Source organism: Squalius cephalus, assembly GCF_949319135.1.
Source record: "Squalius cephalus genome assembly, chromosome: 8".
Taxonomy (NCBI): domain Eukaryota; kingdom Metazoa; phylum Chordata; class Actinopteri; order Cypriniformes; family Leuciscidae; genus Squalius; species Squalius cephalus.
The window spans coordinates 34836815-34860001 of NC_137129.1; the positions used below are offsets into that span (position 1 = coordinate 34836815).

General features: G+C 34.7%; 1 protein-coding gene across 2 annotated transcripts; it reads right to left on the reverse strand.

The window, feature by feature from the left end:
* Positions 1-1126: 1126 nt before the first annotated feature.
* Positions 1127-17989, reverse strand: tuft1b (tuftelin 1b). 2 transcript variants are annotated; one of them, XM_079879605.1, is made up of 11 exons: positions 17903-17989; positions 10637-10713; positions 9236-9356; positions 9094-9159; positions 8790-8879; positions 5522-5632; positions 5202-5422; positions 4745-4850; positions 3197-3280; positions 3017-3108; positions 1127-1933 (listed from the first exon to the last, which is right to left on the reverse strand). In XM_079879605.1, exons 3-11 carry the CDS (start codon positions 9266-9268, stop codon positions 1861-1863), a joined length of 876 nt encoding a protein of 291 aa, XP_079735731.1. In that variant the 5' UTR covers positions 9269-9356; positions 10637-10713; positions 17903-17989; the 3' UTR covers positions 1127-1860. The 2 variants fall into 2 exon arrangements, with proteins under 2 accessions (XP_079735731.1, XP_079735732.1); XM_079879606.1 differs by having other exon boundaries at positions 10637-10709; positions 17903-17981.
* Positions 17990-23187: the final 5198 nt, after the last annotated feature.

Here is a 23187-nt window from a genome sequence, read left to right on the forward strand (position 1 = left end):
GCAGAGCACAACCACGTGACGCCTACGTAAGAGTGCATATATAACAACTTAAACACAATTATGTAATTTGTTACCCTTTAGTTGATGTCGGTTATGTTATTATGTGTCTTTGAGTCTATACCACAAATACATGTAGGCCTATGGCATACAAATTCCATGAATAAGTTATAGCCTACAATAGACATTGAACCTTATTTATTAAATAAACATTAAATACATTAATAGACACTTGTTTAAAATTAAAATGGTACATGGTTGCAAATTTAACTGTAGGTCAGTAGGTTAACTAGTGTGTCACCATTTACTTACAAACATTTCCCCCAGTTTTACAGTCAAGGCTTAAGCATAGTCCCAACTGTTTTAACCTGAAGCAGTTTATATGTCAGTGCCATTGTTTTTTATAAAAGCTACTTAAATGTCTTAATTTAACTAAGGCTTAATCTATGCCCTGTCTGTGAAACCAGGCCATAATGTGTTTAAACCAAGCTAATTGTAACACTAGGTTACATTTAGATACATGGTTTACTAACTAATGCTTTTTAAAATGGGACATCAAACGGTAGCCTACTGTATTAAAATGTGCCCTAATACTATTTACCCATGCAATAAAGTCTTTGTATACATGAAAGTGTTTGTTGTACGTCTAAAATGTTTAGTTGTACATCTCTTAATCATCATTGTATTGTATTGCATTATTGACCCTCTCAAATAAAACTACAGAGATTTGATGTTAAAATTGTGTATTCATAGTGGCTTTACAGGGTTAACGAGCTTTGTTTATTTTTAGCTTCATTTCTTATTTCATTGGAAAGACAGTGACATTTGTTTCAGTGTAACCGTAGTTCACAGTCCCATCAGTAGATGTCGCTATTGGTCCGCGCTGAATGTTCACGAGCTCCAGAAAAGGAAGTCCACAGACACCCACCTCTTATTAACGGGCTGCTTCAGTAATTTCAGCCAACAAAAATATTAATACAATTAGTAATTGCTACCGAAGAATGTCACTGTATGTTTTAAAAATTAATTTCCATTTACAATACACAAAATTTCTTCAAGAAGCCGACTAAACAAAATGGAGTCGCTCCATTTTACTTTTATAAAAGTAAAAAGTAACACACATAGGCTTACACATATTGCAAGCAGTCTTAAATACGTTTTATTTATTAGCCCTTAAGATAAATACATGTACCAGCTAAATACAATACCAGAGAAATGTTCATAGTAGAACAATTCCATCTAAATTTACACAATTTTTCACATTTAATGAGAGATGGATGGAAGAGAGTCAAACAAAATAGTTCTTCAGAACACAATACAATTACAGTTCCCAATGGGAAAAGACTATGCAAGGTAGTTTAATTCAGAACTGTATATCAGTATATAGTATGTACATACACAGTTAGATAAGTAGCACAGAAATATTGTTTGTGTTTTATTATATATGGGAGAAATTTTGGCTTCATCAGATTACTCAAATTGGCTGGCAGTAACAATATTATACAATGGCTGCATTATCAGATTGTAACATGATGAAACAGACACAGTGGCAGATCATTAGGAAATATGAATTTCACCACTTATAAGATCTAATGCAATTAATAAAGTTGCTTGAGGCATGAAAATGTAGTGTATGATCTACAAATCCAACATGTGACATTACAATTAAAGCGAGACAGAACAGTCCTATATACAAAGTATTGTATTACTTATTTACAAAATCATTGCTAGATATGTACTAAACTGATGGATGTTGCATAAATGTTGGGAGAGAAGGAATGCTTGTTGCTATTTCCACAATGCGTCTCTCACTCACAGTCTCCCTCTCATCCATCAGTAATCTTCATCTTTTTCTCATGTTGTTTAAGACTTGATCTCGACCACTTTGATGAATGGCAGTGACCTGTTTCCTGGGCTTGTTGGCGTCAGAGGTTTGCTATAATACAAAATGGTAAATACTTTTTTGAATATATACAGTCATAGTCAAAATGATTGGCATCCTTGGTAAATATGATAAAAAAGGCTGTGAAAATAAATCTGCATTGTTTATCCTTTTAATCTTTCATTTAAAAAAAACAAAATCTAACCCTTCATTGTAAGTAAAACTAAGAAATATGTGAGTGTGTGTGTCACATTTTGAAATATACGTTGTTGTTTTTTCTCTATTACACATTGGCCACAATTGTTGGTACCCCTAGAAATTCTTATGAGTAAAATATATTTAAGGTATATTCATTTACAGTTTTTAACCACACCAAGGTGACTAGAAAAATGAAATTACCCAGACATGACTTCCTGTTTCAGGGCGATAATTGAGAAGTTCCAATCATCAGGAAATGTTACGAATCTGCCTGGAAGAGGACGTGTGTCTATATTGTCTTAATGCATGGCGAGAAGGATAGTTTGAGTGGCCAAAGACTCTCCAAGGATCAGAAATGAGTTGAGTCTTGGGGTCAGAAAGCCTAAAACATATCAAACAGCACCACAAGTTGTTTGGAAGGGTTTCAAGAAAAATCCTCTTGACAGCATCTGATAAAAATCGTTTAATGGGCCATGTTTGGGTCTTATATCAGGACAATGATCCAAACCAAACATCAAAATCCACCCAAAAATGGGTCACTGAGCATGAAAGTAAGGTTCTGCCATGACCATCCCATTCCCCTGACCTGAACCTAGAAAGCTGAAGAGGAGAAGCACCAACATGGATCTGGGAATCTGAAGGATCTGGAGAGATTCTGTATGGAGGAATGATCTCTGATCTCGTCAGGTGTTCTCCAAACTCATCAGGCATTAGAGGAGAAGACTCAAGAGCTGTTATCTTGGGAAATGAGGTTGCAAAAAGTATTGAATAAAAGGGTACCATTATTTGTGGCCAATGAGTATTATAGTAAACATTTATTTCATAATGAGATTTCCCTCCCATTTCCAATTGCTTTACTTTGATTCAATCTTAGATTTTAATCCACTTTACACACACTTTTTTTTTTCATTACATGTGTACATTATAAGAAAGAAATACCTGTAGACAACCTTGGACCCCATGTCTGAGTTATATGGTTTAGGCTCTTGACTGCCCATATAAAACTCCATCCGGTCATGCATCTCTCTGTTCTGTAGATCACATTTGATGTTACAGTCACACAGCGAAAGAAGGCAGGGGAAAAATCAAGAGGTTCTCTGAAAGAACACAGACACTGACCTCAGCTTCAAGGAAAGACACCCTCTCTTTAAGGTCGGCGATCAATCGGTCTCTTTGCTCCATTACGGTTCGTGAATTTTGCACCTGTTAACATGTACAGTATGGACATATAAATAAATGAATGCAAGCACTAATCACAGTCAAACTGATTTTAAATGTATTCAAGGATATAGTTAATCAGGAGTCATTATTGAAATAAAATGTGTATAATCTACAGACATTAAATGGAGCTGGATTTATGAAGCATAATGCTTTTCTTGCTTTTATTTCATTGTTCATGGGCGAAGCTATTATGCGTAACATGAGATCTAAAGTGCACCGAGGCTGATCAGCAGGGAAATGACGGCATCTTTTATTTATGACTGAGGTTGATTTTCACTTCTCATCTCTGAGCAAACAATATAAAACACAACCTGTTTATCACCAAAAAAGGATCTTCCTATTTTTTTTTTCATCTCATCTTATCTTCTTCCTTTTTTGATATTTATGAGCTTATTTCTTTAAAAGTCAATATATATATACATATATATACAGTATATAGTATACACACACAGAGTTTCTGCAGGTTTTATGAAGGTGAATTTAAGATGTTAAGACATTAAGACAAATTAAAGATAAAACATAAACGTAATGTCTAAACATAAACGTCTATAGGGAGAAACAATGAGTTGTATTAGCAACACTTCAGAGTTTGAAAATACAACTTTCAACATATATCCATTACTTTTTAATTAATTTCACAGATAAAAAGCACCTTGAATCGCTTCCAGCCAATAGAATATTGAAATAACTCTTACTGTTATTTGATCATAATGCAAAAAAAGTGGTTCTTTCTCAGAATTTGTCTTGTTTTCCAGTGCAGTCGTCTAAAGATTCTTAAATCAAGATACATTTACTTGAGATGCAAATGTAAATATAGTCTTTAAAAATTTTACAAAATGAAGTGCGTTTATGATTAAAACAAGAACAAATATTTGTCAATGAGTTATGAAAAATTCCCTTTGAATTAAGTCGCTTTTTCTGAGCCCATTGCCAAATATTTGTACTTGTTTTAATCATAAATCTTTTTCTAGACTATATTTACATTTGAATCTCAAGTACAAATATCTGCCAATGGGCTCAGAAATCAAAGGGAATTTTGACAGATATTTGTTCTTGTTTTAATCAAACTCACTTAATTTTGTTAAATTTTTCAAGACTATATTTACATTTGCATCTCAAGTAAATGTATCAAAGATGTTTAGATATTTGTACTGGAAAAAAGGACAAAGATTTTTTTATTTTTTTTGCAGTGCATGCAACATTTCATGCCATGACTTTATGAAATGAAGACTTTCTGCTCTGATTTTTAAGGCCTTAATTTGTGTAAGGGTGAATACGATTTTTTAAGACCCGCAGAAACCCTGATTTAAAATCCAGTCCTCCCCCAAAATCTGTTTCACTTCAAAATACATCAGATTACATAAATAAAATGGTTTGCAAATGCCATTTAATGATTTGTCTCTGATTGGGTGTTTCTCCAAATATCCTATGCACAGAAATTATTACCTGTTCAATCATGTTTCTGATTTTCCTTTGTTGACTTTTGAGCATGTCATCCAAGTTATGGTTTTTATTTTTCAGAGTTGCCAGCTCCTTCTTCAGTTGTTCAGACCTGCAGTGCAGAAAACCTGTATGTTTCATGTGTACACACTCACAATGACACTTTTAGTAACACATGTGTGTAACAAAGAAATAACTGCATTTGCAACACAGGGTGAGTCTACTTTCAACGCACAAGAATGAGTCACAGCAAGTCGAATTTCATGTGAGAGGCGTGACATTGAAGGATGGTTTCTATGGCAGCACAATGCAACTAATAGTTTTAATTAGGCCAATTTATTGCTTACTAAATTGCAGGTGGAGAATATTTAACGTAGCCAAGGAAACAGTTAAACATATGAGAACAATGCATTATGTATAGAAGAACAGCAGCCATTTGGGTCGCCAAAAAAATAGGGCTCACCCGTCCTCACTATCCATTTTCTTCAGTCCTCGCAGTTTCTCGAGTTCAGCCTCACTAGCAGCCAATTTTTCTCGTAGTGTGGCATTTTCCAGCTCCAAACCACCCATACGCTTCTGCATCTCTTCCACATTTTTGCTCTGTTCCTCTGCCTTGGTTTCTGCCTTCTGCATGTGAGAGTTATGATCCTCTAGAAACTGCCGCTGAAATTCAATGTTTTCTGCCTAATGTAGATTTCAAAATATAAGGTGCTTACTTTAGGAAAGGCAAACCAATATATCACAGTTATATTAATTTGCCTGGCATTTGATTATATTTCTGACCTGTAGTTTCGCTTTCTCCTCCTGGTGTCTCTTCTCCATCTCTTGCAGACGAGTGTACATATGTTTGGTGACTTCTTTTAAGGCTATACAGTTTTTATCATCCTCCTGACCCTGTGCAAACATAAGAAATCAAGTTAAAATTGCACCTATATTTAATATATTCATTTTGCACTGTCAACCTTACAAAAAAGGACCATGCTATTACAGTAAAATATACCAGGGGAACCTTTATCGTAATTTTAATTCAATGAATACTTTGTATTACCTTAAAAAAAAAATTAAATACCATAATATATAAATATGGTGATCAAATACAATAGATAAAAAGTGTAGCATCATTTGCAGTTTCATATTTTGTATATTCTTTTAGTATATTATTTATATGCTTAATATACTATTTAGATTATAGTAATAATAAATAAGGCAAAATATGCCCTTTAACAAAGTCTTGATTTTGTTTTCTGGCGTCTACTAGAATAGGTTTTCATGCTTGAATGTTCAAAAAACATTATTTTTCAAATATTTTACATTATTGCAGCACCTCTCTTCCCAGTCTGTCAGTAACGCACTAGTTGCATCCCAAATGGCGCACTATTCACTTATACACTTTGTACTCATCCATGTAGTGTATGAATTTTATACGGTTATTTTGTCATTCAACATCGGAGTCTGATGCCCCTCCCCCTCCGCTACGTAATTAAATCTACGACAGTTGAGTGCATGAAGTGTCCAACATTCCACACTTAGTTTTTGCGGTTAATACATCATCCGAGTATTTAAAGTGCACTTTTTCCATTTGGAATTTTCAGTGTGAACGCACTACTCGCACTATTTATACTACAAAACATCATAGAATAGTGCACAAGTACACAAATTGGGACGAACCAAACTCAGACACACTTGGGTGGACTACTCGTACTTGACACAGACTCGGATAATAAGAAACAACATAAAATTAAGATAAGACATTAATAAACATCTCCCAGTCAAACTCAATTGGTTAAAGGGATACTCCACTTTTTTTGGAAATAGGCTCATTTTACAACTCCCCCAGTGTTAAACAGTTGAGTTTTAACGTTTTCGAATCCATTCAGCCGATCTCCGGGTCTGGGGGTCCCACTTTTAGCATAGCTTAGCATAATGAATTGAACCGGACAAGACCATTAGCATCTCTCTCAAAAAAATGAACAAAGAGTTTCGATATTTTTCCTATTTAAAACTTGACTCTTCTGTAGTTACATCGTGTACTAAGACCGACGGAAAATGAAAAGTTGAGATTTTCTAGGCTGATATGGCTAGGAACTATACTCTCATTCCTGCGTAATAATCAAGAAACTTTGCTGCAGTACCATGGGTGAAGCAGGCGCAATGATATGACGCAGCACATGCTGCCTGATAATAGGCTACTGAGCTGGGAACTATTATCAGGTGCTGCGTCATATCATTACGCCTGCTTCACCCATGGTACTGCAGCAAAGTTTCTTGATTATTACGCAGGAATGAGAGTATAGTTCCTAGCCATATCAGCCTAGAAAATCTCAACTTTTCATTTTCCGTCGGTCTTAGTACACGATGTAACTACAGAAGAGTCAAGTTTTAAATAGAAAAAATATCGAAACTCTTTGTTCATTTTTTTGAGAGAGATGCTAATGGTCTTGTCCGGTTCAATTCATTATGCTAAGCTATGCTAAAAGTGGGACCCCCAGACCCGGAGATCGGCTGAATGGATTCGAAAACGGTAAAACTCAACTGTTTAACTCTGGGGGAGTTGTAAAATGAGCCTATTTCCAAAAAAAGTGGAGTATCCCTTTAAGGACTTGGACTAGACAAGGTGGACTCTGACCCAACACTACAAAAAGCGCAATGTACTCTGATTGGTCAGCTGGACTGGTGTGTTGTGATTGGTCAACTGCTTTGAGAAGTTTCAACACTCAACTAACACAACTCAATCAGACGACGATGATCAAGGTCTGTTGAGCAGCTGTCTTGTATTTGTATCAGGCGAGATTGGGCAAAAATTCCACTTGAAAAATTGCTCAATTCCCAAATGATTAATAGTGTAATTAAAAGGAAAGGTCATCCTGCTTCGCGGGATGTAACACGTGTAAACATGCCTCTGTCCTAACTTTTTTGGAGTGTGTTGCAGCCATTAAAATAAAAAATTGTTTATATTTACAAAATATAATTAAGTTGTTTAGTGAAAACATTGGAAATCTTTACTTCTAGGTTAAAGACAATTAATGAATAACAGATTCTTGATTTTATTGCATTTTACAAAATGTGCCAACTTTGCTGTGAAATGGGGTTGCAAATGGGGAATATTATGAAGTGTACGTTCCCGGAAGAAAACTCAAGACTGCAATCGAGGCGGTTCAGGGAGTTTAGAGACAGTGCTTACTGATGTATACTTTGTGCTTTGTAACTTTGCAGACATTTTTTAATGCTCAAACAGCAACATAACACACTAAAGAAAGATGGAATTTTAAAAAAGCATAATAGGTCCTCTTTAAATAAAATAAGTAAAAATATCCTCTGTGCGCATGGTGTGTGGATATTATAACTTACATGGGATATTCTTTTAGAATGTTCTTTATACTTAATATATTCTTTTAATTCTTTCTCTACCTTGTAGAAAACACAAGTACTAATTAGTTTCATAATTATATATTTTATGATAATAATATTATTATTATCATAAATATTATCATTAAATAAAATAAGGAAAAAATCTAGTCTGTGCATGGGAGGCGCTGTAGGTGTGTAAAAGGCAGAATGACAGGTTGTTTACTGAGCAGCCACAAGTTTGGCAATTGCTGCTCCCAAAGGCATCATGTCAAGGGTGTGACTTTTCACAGGCAGAAGCAAAAAGTTAGTGTGTACGCTCCCAAATCTCAGAACTTCACAGCACATCTACATGAAAACAATTATTTATCCATGTACGTCATCGTATCCTCATTAAAAGGGCTGAACTGTCTCTGTTCCTTCGTGTACATTAACTTTATTATTTGGGAGTCCGTACAGGAGAACAGGACTCCCATTTTCCATCCAATTTCAAACAGGGAGGTTATTCAATTTAGTTCGAAAGTTTTTAGGTACTCGAGACTGAAGGATAAATACCCTTAAATGGAGGAAAGGGTATTTTTTTACCTATAATACAGCATTCAATTCTGTCTATGGGAGTGTCTCTGTTTGCTTTTGTAAGGAGCCTATACATTTTTGCGGTATAGGTGTGTATTTATAATGGTGCAAATGAATAATCTTTGTATACCTGACTTTTAGAGTGAGATCCGTTCAAAAACCCATTGGAGCCATTGGCTTTGCTAACAAGCACGTCAACTTTAAAGCCATTAGATGGAATCTAGGGCACAAAACAGATTATTTTACAAATGAGACCACTAAGCCAAGTAATTTGAAGAAATCTGCAAAGCATTTCAAAGCCGATGGGAAAAAACACCAGCAATACAGTGTAGCAACTAAGGAAATAATGGATACCTACTTGAAATATCTAATATTGTGCATGTATACTGATTTTGTGAGATCCTTCAGAACAGGTAAAAATGTCAATTTTGTACCTTATTGTTGTTATTGTTTTGTCTGGCTGCCATTTGCTCCCTCAGAGTCTTCAAGCAGTATCTCACCTGAAGACAAACACACAGAGATTATGAACACATACTCGTTTTTCATGGTTAATGAGTGGGCGGTGACAACACTGACCTCTTGCACCTGTGGAACCTCATCGGTCAACATCTTGACACGTTTCTGCTTCCTGCCAACAGCTGATCCTCTGCTGCGTATTGTGTCCGGTGTGAATTATTTGACACTTCAATTACAATAGCTGGAACAGCAAACACAGACATCAGCACATTCGTTTTGAAGTTGTCACTTTGTGCAGAGACTTGCTTTCTAAACCCAGGGAGTCTGGCAGGGTTCTGAAGGATGTTTTTGAGTAGGTGTATAATTGGGTGTTTCTTTTTGAATGTGCACTTTTGACCCTGTGGACCTTTATTTGTTGCTTCTGAACTATCAAATGTAATTTTTGTACTCACATTATGCATTCTTTGATGGAAATGATGATGGAATTTTTTGGAATAAAACAGCCGAAACTTTTGTCTTGCTAAGGATAATATCATATTTAGTATGTAACAACAATTATGTTGTATTATAATATTATACATTTGTACATAATTTAAAAAAAAATTACTAATTTATTGAAAATGATGCACAATAAAAGTATTTTGTTTACTGATGATATTTACCTTGATTTGTCATTGTTGTCTTTATACAACCAGTGCTGCACATACAACACATACATAGTGCTGTTCAAAAATGTGGGGTTTGTAAGATTTATGCTTTTGAAATAAGTCTCTTATGCTCACCAAAGCTGCATTTATTTGATAAAAAATATAGTACATAAAGAGTAATATTGTGAAATATTATTACAATTTGAAATAACCATTTTCTATTTTAATGTATTTTAAAATGTAATTTATTCCTATGATGCAAAACTGAATTTTCAGCATCATTACTCCTTCAGAGATCATTCTAATGTGTTCTAGAAATAAGAAACATTTTTTATTATTATCAACATTGAAAGCAATTGTGCTGCTTAATATTCTTGTGGAAAAAGTGCTATATTTTCTTCAGGATTTTTTTTGATGAAAGTTCAAAAGAACAGCATTTATTCATCAATTTAATGCAACCTTGATGAATAAAATGATCAATTTCATAAAAAAAGAAAAGTACTATAGACTATTGAAATGTTTTAAGATTATTTCAATCTTAGTTTCAAAAATGTAATATTTTTATGGTGAATTTACATAGTTTAAGTTTGAAGGTCTGTGTCTGGAGACAAGGGTAAAACAATAAAATCTATAATAATCAAAGGGATAGTTCACCCAAAATTTTTTATTTTGTCATCATTTCTTTCTTCTGCTGAACACAATATCTTCTTTTGTGTTCAGCAGAAGAAATAAATTCATGCAGGATTGGAACAAAATGAGGGTGAACTATCCCTTTATTCTCTTTAATAGGGATATAAAGTGCCCTATAGTTAAAGCAACACACAATTACATTGTTTACATATATTTATCTAAATATGAGAGGAAATTAGTGTACCTGTAAGATTTTCTACGAAGTCTTGGTGATCAAATTCTGGATGTAGTTTTGCAGTGCCAGTGACGCTTGCAATCTTTCTAAGTGGAAACAAAAAAGAGACAAGAATTACATAAGGTGTGCAGGATAGATAATTAGAGAAAACGAGACAAGTTTCCAATAGACACTGGAACAAACTGGCAATTAGACACAATAAAATCCCAATTATAAGTATGTCATTTCCACAGAAAACAGTACAATTTAATGAGCATAATGGGAACATATGTATACCTTTATTTCTATGACAAATCAAAATCCTTTAAGGCTATGTGAATGAAAGACGGAGAAGTGAAAGCTCCAAAAAAAAAAAGAAAAAAAAACATCATTACACTACATAATTCAGGAGTTAATCTAGAGATTTAAAGATGATGTAATGTTTTCCGTGATAAATCGCTTTATGATATCCTAGCTTAATATGTAGAGACAAGTATAAGTACGCTATAAGTGGGTGGATTTCCCTGAAAAAGTGTAAACACAATGACTCTGTGTTGCTATTAAAATGTTGATGAATTTAATCGGATCATCCAAACCAGCCCGACACATCGGCAATGGCTCAACCAAACAGTCAGTGTTTGAAAATAGTCATTTGTGCAATTCTATGCACAATTGCTTGGGTTGGCTTGGTTAGTTGGGGTTTATAAGGCACTTAATATTCAGTAATATTATTGATTTGACTGCACTGACACTATCGGATGAGAACAAAACACAGCTGATTCTAAACTGAATATTAGATGAAGTTTGCATCACTGATCGTTATTTTCTTGTTTATCACTGTGAATCTGCTTTGACGCAATCTGTATTGTAATGAAGCACTAAATAAATAAAGCTGACATGACAAACCGGTTTTCCTTTCAAAATGAAAAAAACCATTATAAATCATGACAAAGCATTTACAATCGCAAACAAAGTTCTACTAACGTATTCAACCTGTGGTTTACAATAAATCAACTTGTTCCTGCAGACAACAGAGTAACATCCGCTTCATACAGCAGAGGAAGTGATTACACCTAACTGAGATGTCAACATGTCTATGCAGGAGAACAGGAGGAGAAAAGGTTTTGATCCTCTGGGATCGGACCACAGACAGTGGAAAGAGATATTGAATAAGAGTGAGATCACTCACACAGGCTGCTGATTCACTCCATTGCCAGTTACACCAGATACCAGTGAAGGGTGGAGGCACGATAGAGAGCGTCTGTGTCAACAGATGGTGAGCCTTCTATGGAAGTTAACTATAAGAGGTGTAGGTGGCTTTATCAGGTTAGTATGAGCTGCCTCAGAGTTTAATGCTAATGGTTCTTAAAGAGATAAGAACACAGTTTGTGGATTAGCGTCTATGTGCCATGATTATGCTAGTGTGTGAAATACCACAAATGTTAAACACACAACATGAAAGCAATAACACACTACAGGACAAAGTAAATTATCTGCTGGTCAGGTAAATCAAAGCCATATCTGATAGAACTAGCTAACAGCATTTCATTAAAAGAAACGTAAAAAATAAATTAATACTTTTACTCCGCAAGGATGCATTAAATTGATCAAAAGTGATAGTAAAGACAATTATGTTATAAAAGATTTCTAATTTAAATAAATGCTGTTCTTTTGAATCAAAGAATTTGATTGATCAAAAAAAAAAAACATATCACAAATTCCCCAAAAAATATTAAGCAGCACAACTGTTTTCAACATTGATAATAAGAAATGTTTCTTGAGCACCAAATCAGAATATTGGAATAATTTCTGAATGATCATGTAACACTGAAGACTAGAAAAATTATGCTGAAAATTCAGCTTTGCATCACAGGAATAAATAACATTTAAAAAAAAAAATTTTAAGTTATTTTAAATTGTAAAGAATTTCACACTGTTTTTACTGGATTTTTAATCAAATACATGCAGTCTTGGTAAGCATATACTTCTTTCAAAAGCATTACCAATTATTTATAATGCGCTTTTCTTTACCATTTTATTGTAAAAAAAAAAAAATGTAAAATCACATAAATGTGACAAGAAGTCTGCTACACTTCTTTACTACACACTACATAAATAAATAAAAAATGTTTGTGTAGAAAACAAAAGCTTTGCTGAAGACTTGGGCTAGTAAGTAAAAGATTGGACATTTAGCCTAAACCTTACAAGTTACAAGAGGCATTTGCTTTGGAAAAAAAAAAAAGTGTCTGATAAACAATAAAATGTTTATGGTTTATTTTTACATTTATTAAAAATAAGTGATTTTCTTTTACTTTGCTCCCATACAATTTAAGAGCCTACACAACACTTTAACCACTTATGTAAGTTTTGCAGTGTACCATTCTTATCATGAATCATGATTCATTTTTGAGTCACCTGCCTTGATTTTATAGGACTTTCATTTCTGTCATATGTAAACCAGCCTGTTTTCATCTGTCTTCTATATTTCTGTGTACACACACACACACGTTGCAGCACACGTGTGCATATAAAGTGCATATTGAGCTGAAAATCATCAGCCCTGTGATGTTTTATCCTTGCAGGCAGAGCGAAGGGGACGTGCGCAAGAGAAAGAACAACAGCCTCGGGGGGGAATCTGCAAACTGACACACCAAGCACAGCAATTTAGAAATAGAACACTCTAATGTGAAAAAAAACAAAAAAAAAAACAATCAGCCTGACAATCAACAGAAAAAAAGTGCATTCTGGGGGAAGAAATGAAGAAAGTTTCAAAGGAGCGCAGCCACACCCTATGAACTTCACGACCAAGACTTAATGTTCTCTTGTTGAGCTCTCACACCCTTCACATTAACTCGCATCGGTCATGCAGCACTTTGCTTTTACCGCCATAATTACCTTAATTGTTTGTAGCCTAATGTTTTTTCTTGGTGCCATTAGATTGACGTCCTTTTATGAATGGTTTATACATTGAGACACATCAGACAGGCTCCTATTTGCATATATAAGCAGTTTCAGGTATTTGACCTGAAATTGCTGCAATGCAGAATTGCCCAGCTTCTACCCTATTGTCTACATTCACTGACAGCTCAATTATAAAAAAAAATTAAAATAAAAATAAAGCTAAAAATCACAACATAACCATTCCTGAAGGGTGAAGAAAACAGAATGAACTTTCAAACAGACTCTTTGTACTGAATCCAACCTCCAGGCTTCATTCCACAGCATGTACGATAGACTTAACAGCATTAAATCAGTCTGGAGGTGTCCCATTACCTGAGCCAGGACAGAGAAAGCACTTGTAGTTTGCTTTGGAAAACCTGGCCAGGCTAGGTTAAAACTGCCTAAGTGCCTGGAACTTGTTTACTGTAAATGCATGGACGCTTTAAGTGATAAAAGAACTATACACAAGTGATCTGAACACAAGGTCAAGTATGAATGGAGAGTATAATGTGAGCCTGTCGGAAATATAATTATGACTACTGCAAAGAACTCAAAAGATCTAAGACGAGATGCCTCTCATTTTTTAGACTTTTCATTTCGATCTTTGCATACAGAGGATAATTCGGCATTATGTGTTGTTTCAAGTTCTGATCATGAGGAATTTGCTAGAAGCGTACATGCAATTGCTGTTCATTTTTGTACAAGCATGTCTGGCACATCTGCTTGAGAGAATTAACAGTTAACAGACCAGAAACAGATTGATGGTACTAAAAAAAAACTCCCAAAAGTCTGAGAGCACACTAAAAATCTGGGAATCTAAATTAATTTAAGGGTACGTTTACACGAAAATGTACTAAAAACTGAAAAGTTTTTCTTTGCATTTTTCGCGTACAGACGACATTGTCAAAATGATCCCAGTTCACACGAATCCGCGAAAGCGACTAAAAATGCTGTATTATTCTTCCAGGCCAGTAGTTGGCGATGTCACTTTGTAAAGAAATACTATGCAGAGATAATAATAGTATTGTTTTCAAAAAGTTTGCATTGTCAGGCCCCCAATCGTTAACACAACAACAATATGCTTAAAATGGAAAAGTTTTTTCTTTGGGTTTTCCGCGAACAGACATTGTCAAAACGATACCCATTCACACGGATCCGCACACACGACTAAAAACGCTGTATTCTGCTGCCAGGCCATTAGATGGCGATGAAACACTATAGATTGAAAACGTAATTAGCATGTGCATGACGTCATCGTCTTCAGAGTTTCGTGTTTTTGTTGTTTACAAGGAGACCATTTTCAAAAACTTGCACTTTGAAACCCGTTTTTTTCAAAACTTTGCGTTTTCAGGCACCCAAAACGCCATTGTCGTGTAAATGAACGCCCAAAAAGCATGACAAGTTTTACATTGTTAGTTGAAACCGGTGTTGTGTAAACAGCCCCTTAAACTCACCACCAGCAATAACATGGAACAAAGCTAGACAAAGGAACAATGAAACATGAGGGCTATTTATACACCAAAAATAATGAGCAACAAGAAACACCTGAACCTAATGAAACAATGAACCAATCAAAAAGTGACACAAGGAACAAAGAACCAATGAAAACAAGACACTTGACGGGGTCAGGGAAATCACATGACAAACCAGGAACATGACTGATAATATTATACAAAATAAAAGACATGAAAACATGTACACCACGTGACAATGTATGTAAGGGATTATTTTTTTTGTTTTATTTAAAAAAAAACTAAATATATAGAAGTCTCAAACCTTTGGAAACCAATTGTATAAAGATAAACATAAATGTAGTGCTGCCCCCAACTAAAGATTTTTCTGGTCGACTAGTAGTTGTTAATTTAAGCGAATAGTCGGCTAACAGCACATTTTTGTGACACGCTTCATCAAAGAAGTTCACGGAGACCGAGACGAAGAAAACGCATTCTGTTTGTTTTCTTTATTTTACAAAAGCAAAAGTTTTGTTGTTGAGTGAAAGTTTCGAATTATGTATTACTCTTATCTCTATGACCAAAAATGACGCCGTATTTTAAGTTCTTTTGGACTTGAACACTTGGACACGCTAACATTAGGCTACTATACTTGCATATTTCAAATGATAAGGCATATTTGAGGTCGGTGAATGATAGACGAACATTTGGATTTCCTGCTCGACACATGGACCAGCCGTGATAATGATCAGTCCGTCACGGACTGCGTGACTTCGCCACTTCTTTTGGAGGTTTTTTTTCTACAACTACACGATTAATTAAAATTTGGTCGACTAAGCCTCGTTTAGTTGACTAATGTTTAGTTGTCTATTGGGGCAGCCCTACATAAATCATTCAGAAGTGGTTGGTATAATTAAAGGTTTGACAAGTTAAACTATTAGATTTCACTCAGCAAACATGTACAGACACACGCACATATCCATACACCCTTCAGGTGCGGAACAGGAGTTTGCAGAAGGTGCTGAGTGCACATTCATCCATTCAGTAAAAACCAGGAATATCTGATGATCTCAGTGGACCCCCAATAGCAGAACTTCTGCAAACAAGTGGAAATACAGTCAGCCCGATTACATTTGTACTTCTGCATCATGCCGTCTCATGCTGATATGAATCTCGTTAAGCCTTCTTATATGCAAAACTTGTTCAGTCTTTGTTAAATCAGAATGTTTAGGTATTGCTGTTGTTGTTGCACAACTTTATTGCTGGTAATGACAGACTTGTTCATGTATTGACACTGATCCAAAAACAACAAAAGCTGATCATTTAAGTGGAAACGTAAATGATTTTGTTTCATTTCCTTGCAGCTTTCTGTCAATGCCTGAGGCTGACAAGTCTGCCCTAAGGTCTTGTGTTGCAAATTCCTTTTTTATATTTACATATTTCCAAAGTATCAAAGGTTTAGAGTATCAGAATGGTGCAACAAAAATGCAAATCAAAATCGCCGTGGTTATACTGTAGAAATCTCATCTTTTGTACTATAATACTCCAATATTTTCAAGAAGAATAAATTTGTAATATCATGAAGGTGAGCTATTTTTTAGTGAACTATATATTCTGAATCATTCTATGAAACACCACAAGCTGTACTTCACTGAATAGTACCTCAAACCATACAAATGCAATGTAAAAAACAGATTTGTTCATTGTAAGATTGGCAAATGTTTTGGCCACTTGCCTTTGACAGAGACCTGCCAAATCTCCACATATGTGACATATTAATAGATAAATAGAGACATATTCTCCTTGCATGTGAATTTGTATTGACATTAAGATGACTGCTAGATTTCACACACACATGCATCTTATTCTGAAAGGCTACATGCCATGCATCATCGAAGGCATAGAAAGATGCTCAAATACAAAAAAAACATATAGGTGAGATTATCAACAATCTCATTTAGCATTTTGATCGAGGGGGAATGACCTCATCTCGCCCCCAAGCGCCACTGTGAATCATTTGTGCCAAGACATTATCTCACAGAAGAGGACTCAGTGAGTCAGCAAAGCACATCAATTTAGATAATAAGTCAGAATGGGTCAAATTTCTAAGTTGAAATCAGTCATCTTAGACTGTTATCTTTTAAAGTAAAATTATGCATAAATGTTGGTGCTCTGTACAACAACCTGTAGAATTTGCTAGAAGGAAATCTGCTTTTGATATTCAGATTCTTTCAAATATATATTTACATATTTTACCTAAACCTTTAAGCAAATGTAGCCTAAATTTGTATTAATAAAGCATTGCACTGTCAAACATAGTAAAGTGTGTTTGAAATGGTTTGCATAGAGATGGGCATTAAGAGAGATAAACCAATGAGTCAGCATGTGATATTTCCCACACAGACAGCATCTGATATGATACAGTATCACCAAACCATATCAGAACAGAAAGTCGGTCATAAAGTTAAGTGCTTAGTAGTTGGTGCACTTAAAATCACAGACATATAATCACTGAATATAGCCTACACTAAACAACACAACAGTAAACACATGTTATGAATATAATTACATGAGGAACTCGCTGTACTATCGCTACACTTACTGGTTAGGATGGAACGCAGAGAAGCCACAAACATTTTTGTGTGACATTCTAAAAATGTAATGTTGAGTGTTATAAAAACTTTTTACCAGAAACAATTCGATACCACTAGTAAGTCACAGCGTTTAAATAAACTATTACAACCGAACGCGCTACTCTCACAACTGAAAAGCTTCAGTCATCGGAATTTCCCAATTGATTGAGAAAGTAATATAACATAAATACTTTAATTCTTTAAAATCTTAATATGTAATAGTTTAGTATAGCGTTCAACAATACACATAAATATGAAAAAAGGCGACTTACCTTGCCGAAGACTGTCAGACTGTCCGCTCTACACTCTGCATGTGGTGTATTGTGTGTGTTCTCACATGAGAAAGCTGTGTTGTGTTCCTGTAGAAGGCAGTGTGAGTGACATCACCAGAGGACCAGCCCTGATACCGTCTCTCTACAGCGCTCCCTACAGGACGACTCACACAACTGTAACAAATGTATCCAAGGAAGACGTTTTTTCTAGAAATAGTAAATAGTCGTAAACAAATATATGAAATGTACTTTTGAAATATGTTTAAATCATGTACATTAATGTGAGGTCAGCAGTCATATGAACAGACTAATAAAGGCACATTTAGGCTATTTTACAACTAGGTCTATTGTTCTTCACACAAAAATGAAAGCTTGTTTCCGCCACAGAATCAATAAAAAAAAGAATAAAAAAGAAATGGCAATTGCGACTTTTTATCTAGCAAATTGCAATAAAATCTCACATATTTTATATAGGCTATCTCAATTCGAACTTTATAGCAATTGCGAGTTTACATGAAAAAGAAAGGACACCCTTTTGAATTATATGGTTTTACGAAGCCTATTAGGACATATGATACCAAAATGAGGTAATTACAACATCAGATGAACAACACCACATTACATATTAACCTACACTGTGTTTAACAAAATAAAGCCAAAAGAGAACCCAATGATGACCAACTATTCAGTTGCTTGTATATAGCCACTTTTGGGAGCAATAACTTAGTAACAATGTAATCATTTCTGTATGACTTTATCAGTCTTCACATTGTTCTGGAGGGATTTTGGCCTGCTCTTCTTTACAACATTGCTTCAGTTCCTTGATGTTTGTGGGCTTATGCACAGCTCTCTTAAGGTCCCGCCACAGAATTTAAATCAGGTTTAGGTCTGGACTTTGACTGGGCCGCTGTAACACCTTGATTCTTTTCTTTTTCAGCCATTCTGTTGTAGATTTGCTGGTGTTCTTGAGATCATTGTCTGTTGCATGACCCAATTTTGGCCAAGCTTTAGCTGTCAGACATGCCTTCACATTAGTTTGGATTTGCCAAATGTGGCACAGTGCATTATGATCAAACATCTCCATTTTGGTCTCGTCTGTCCAAAGGACATTTTTCCAGAAGTCTTGTGGTTTGCAACTTTGCAAACTTAAACAGTGCTGCCATGTTCTTTTTAGAGAGAAGAAGCTTTCTCCAACCCTTCCAAACATGCCATACTTGACCCATCTAATTGTACTGAACTTTAACATTTAACATGCTATCTGAGGCCTGTATGAGATGTAGCTCTTGTTTTTTTTTGCATTGCACAGTCTGCCATTTGGGTGAATTTGCTGGGATGTTCAGTCCTGGGAAGATTGGCTACTGTCTTGAATATTTTACACTTGTGAATAATCTTCCTCACTGTAGAATAATGGACTTTAAATTGTTTGGACATGGCCTTGTAACTCTTCCCAGATTGATGGCAGCAACAATTGCTTCTCTGGTCATTTCTTATGTCTTTCCTCCTTGGCATTGTGTTAACACACACCTGAATGCTCCAGACCAGCAAACTGACAAATCTTCTATACGTTTATTTGATTAGCAGTGCCTGACTGCTTTTAATGGCAGCAGTAAGTGTGTACTTAGTTTTTCACACATGGCTTCTCTATTTTGTCCTAGTTTTTGTTAAATAAATAATGACTCAGTCTATGTCATGTGTTGTTGTTCATCTGAGGTTGTATTTACCTAATTGTAAGACCTGCCAAGGACCAGATGTTGTTTTTTTATTTTTATTGTCCTGATACGTTAAACCATAGAATTCAGTAGGGTGTCCTTTTTTTCACATGACTTAATATCTTAGAATTCGAGCGGGAAAAGTCAGAGATATAAAATTTGACTAGCAAGTGTCGCCAGTGGTGTTTCGAGCGTTACAATACAGTGAATCATTTTCCAAAGCAATTGCTTAAATTGATGCAGAGTTTCGAAAAGGTTAGTTTCTCCCATCATTCACAACAATCTTGGATGGGTTTTTATTTTTTCCTTTTTCCACTGGGCTCGCAATGAGATTGGATGCGTCCAAAATCACATAGGCCTACTTATTTTGAATATGTACTTTGCCACTTCTATATAGTATGGGTGTGTCTTTATGAATGTAATCCAGACATATACTACATTGGCCATGCTGTCATCACCATATGACCTTATCGGCGTCAGTTGTGTCGCTTCAATGTCCTTCACAAATCCTCTCCTGTGGCCTCATGGGATAGTAAGAAGTTGGAAACGCCTTAATTGTTTTGTTTTGTTTTCACAAATTTTGTATGTATGCAAATTGTATAATATTCAAGGTACACATTTCTAGTAATTGTGCAGTTAATTATCATATTGTATTTTCAGAAAGTTTTAGAATATTTTTCCTCTCCCCAAATTTGTCACCACCGAAACACAACAAATAATTTAATAAGAAGGCTTATAGTGGCCTATTCATATTTTGTTTACATCCACCTTGTAAATATATTTTTTGCTATTTAAAAAAAAAAAGTTTTCACAGGTAAATCAATAACAATTACAATTTTAACAATATTTCAAGTGTAATTTATAGGATTTGTTGTATTTTGAATTCAATCTTTCTTTGTAAAAGGCATTAAGTTAATCATACTGATTTCAAAGTTAAGGATTCATTAGACTGAATTGAACCAAACACTATAATAACATCTTAGCTGATAATTCAATATACTTTATTTTAGACCAAACATGCATGTTTCGGTCGTAACGGCACATTTTCGCTAGTGACAGTAATGTTTTGGTAGCGACCACATCACATTACAGAATTTTAACTCGCATACTAAAACACTACTAAAACATACTAAGATACTAATGATTTGCATAACTGTACTAAAGTTTTGTTTATTTCCCCCATTTAAATGATTATGTGTTCCCTTTTGTCACTACCAAAACAATGATGACATGTTTCGGTCATGACTGTTTCGGTAGTGACAATTTTAGATACTTTTGCTCAAAGATGCTAATCAGCACATGGTTAACTAGCACAGTTCTGAACAGTTGTACACACATAAAAACTACATTTTAAGGTATAACACCCAAAAAAGATTGCTTAATTGCAGAAAAAAGGTGTTTGGTAGTGACGGTCCTTAAAGTTACACACAGATTTTCAGACTTTTGAACACATTTTCCTCAACATGATGGCTATGAGAGAGAGGGACACAGGGATATTTCCTGATCAAAAATGTAGGAGTGTGGCTAAAATCAGTCTCAGCCAATGGACTAAAACACACACTGTTTCGGTAGTGACATGAAAATTCAGGACAGCCCCCTCCCAATTGAAAGTACCCAATAAATGATGATTTTATATATATTAAGCTTACTGATATTTTAAATATTATTGTGGGATTCAATAGATAATAGAAGGATCTTTGTAAACATCTGTGTTTTTTGTTTGTGGGACAGCAGTTTGCACCAATACTGTAGAATGGCCTATATAGGGAAGTATGCAATTTCAGACGCAGCCATTGTCTGCTCCACTAGAAACAAGCAATGCTGCCTAAAAAAAGGTGCTACATTAGAAGGCAGCATAATTGAGGCAATTCTGAGTGATAGAGGAGAATGCAAGGTAAAATGCAAGATGGATTTTGAAAGTTTAACTTCACTGTAAAAAAATTCTTACCCTCCCAAATCAAAAATTTCAAGTGACCGATAACATCTAAATTTTTCAATTGGCCCAAGTGAAATTCTGTAAATTCTAAAATAAAATTCGGTCACTTGAAATTTTTGATTTGGGAGGGTTAGAAATTTTTTACAGTGTTCTTAACTTAACACAGCATCTTAAAAATGTGGCGCTCATGAGTGAAATGCTGAAAAGCAGCAAGATGTGTTTACCTTTGGCGCATGTTTACAGAAAAACAATTGAAGAGCACCATGGAATGCAAAAACGAGTTCTACATGAACCCATCAAGTGCCTTAAAATGCTATCTAGCTCAGCAGGTTATGGAACATAGCTAGATTATTAATGTCCTGTGATTGGATCTAGTGCAAACATTAAATATGAATGCAGTGTTATTGACCCTTGTAGAGTGTGGTATTATTTATAATGTGAAATTATTCCCCTTGCAAGGAGTGTGTCTGTAAGTTTGAGTGTTCAAACAATACTTTACATATGTACACTTTATGATCGTGTCTTTATGTTTTCTTGGCATTTGAGCAAACACAGCACCACAACAAAAACATGACTTGACTGCTTTATCCTAAAATCAATATCATGGCAGAATATTTTCATGCTGCAGTGGTTTTAAAAGAACAGTGTCAGTTATATAACAGCGATGAGCTGAGTAAGGGTTTTGCTTTAATAATAAAGTGTGTACATTGTGAAAGCCAGATGTCTGCAAAATAAACAATGTTACTGTAAGAGAGAGGCTGTGTGGTCTAAATACACTGTGTGTGGTTGGCATATTTCTGCTGAAGTGGTAGATTTAAAAAAATTATAATAATTTCAAAAAATGTATGCTCTTTGTGAGCCTTTGGAAACACGCAAATGTTTTTTTTTGGAAATGTTTAAGTTTTTAAGAAATAAAGGCATTTGTTATGTCACAACATATTTTGAACGTTCTATTTATAAAAGTATCCTGAAAAAAGTCAGTTTCCACGAACAAAATTTAGTAGCATTTAGTAATTAGTTTTTAACACTGATAATAATAAGACATTTTTCTTGAGCACCGAATCACCATATTATTTATGAAGGATCTTGTGACTGAAGACTGGAGTAAAACGTTCAGCTTTTCCCTCACAGGACTAAATTAAAATTTTAAATATATTAAAATAAAAAACAATTAGTTTAAATTGTATTTAAGAATATTACTGTTTTACTTGATCAAATAAATGCATCCTTGATGTATTCTAAAAACATAAAAAAATCTTACCTCCACAAACTTTCGAACAGTGTAATATTATGTAATTCAATTTCACAACTCATAAGTACAAATAATTGTATCAAACATGTAATCAAGTGAACTTGTCTGAACAGAGTTCACTGAATTAAATGAAATGTCCATAAAAGATGTGCCTTTCTTCACAACACAAGAGGTGTTGTTAGTGAAAACAGCAGTCCCTATCACCACTGATATAGTATATAGTTAATACAATAGTAAATCTCACAAGCAATTAAAGAAATGGCAAATAACACATTGAATTAAACATGAAATTTTGATTAGAAAAACTTTTTTTTTTGTAAAACACATAATCTTTGTTTAATCTATAACTTAGAACAGCTATCAGTGCGGTTTCCCTCGGTTGTCCTCC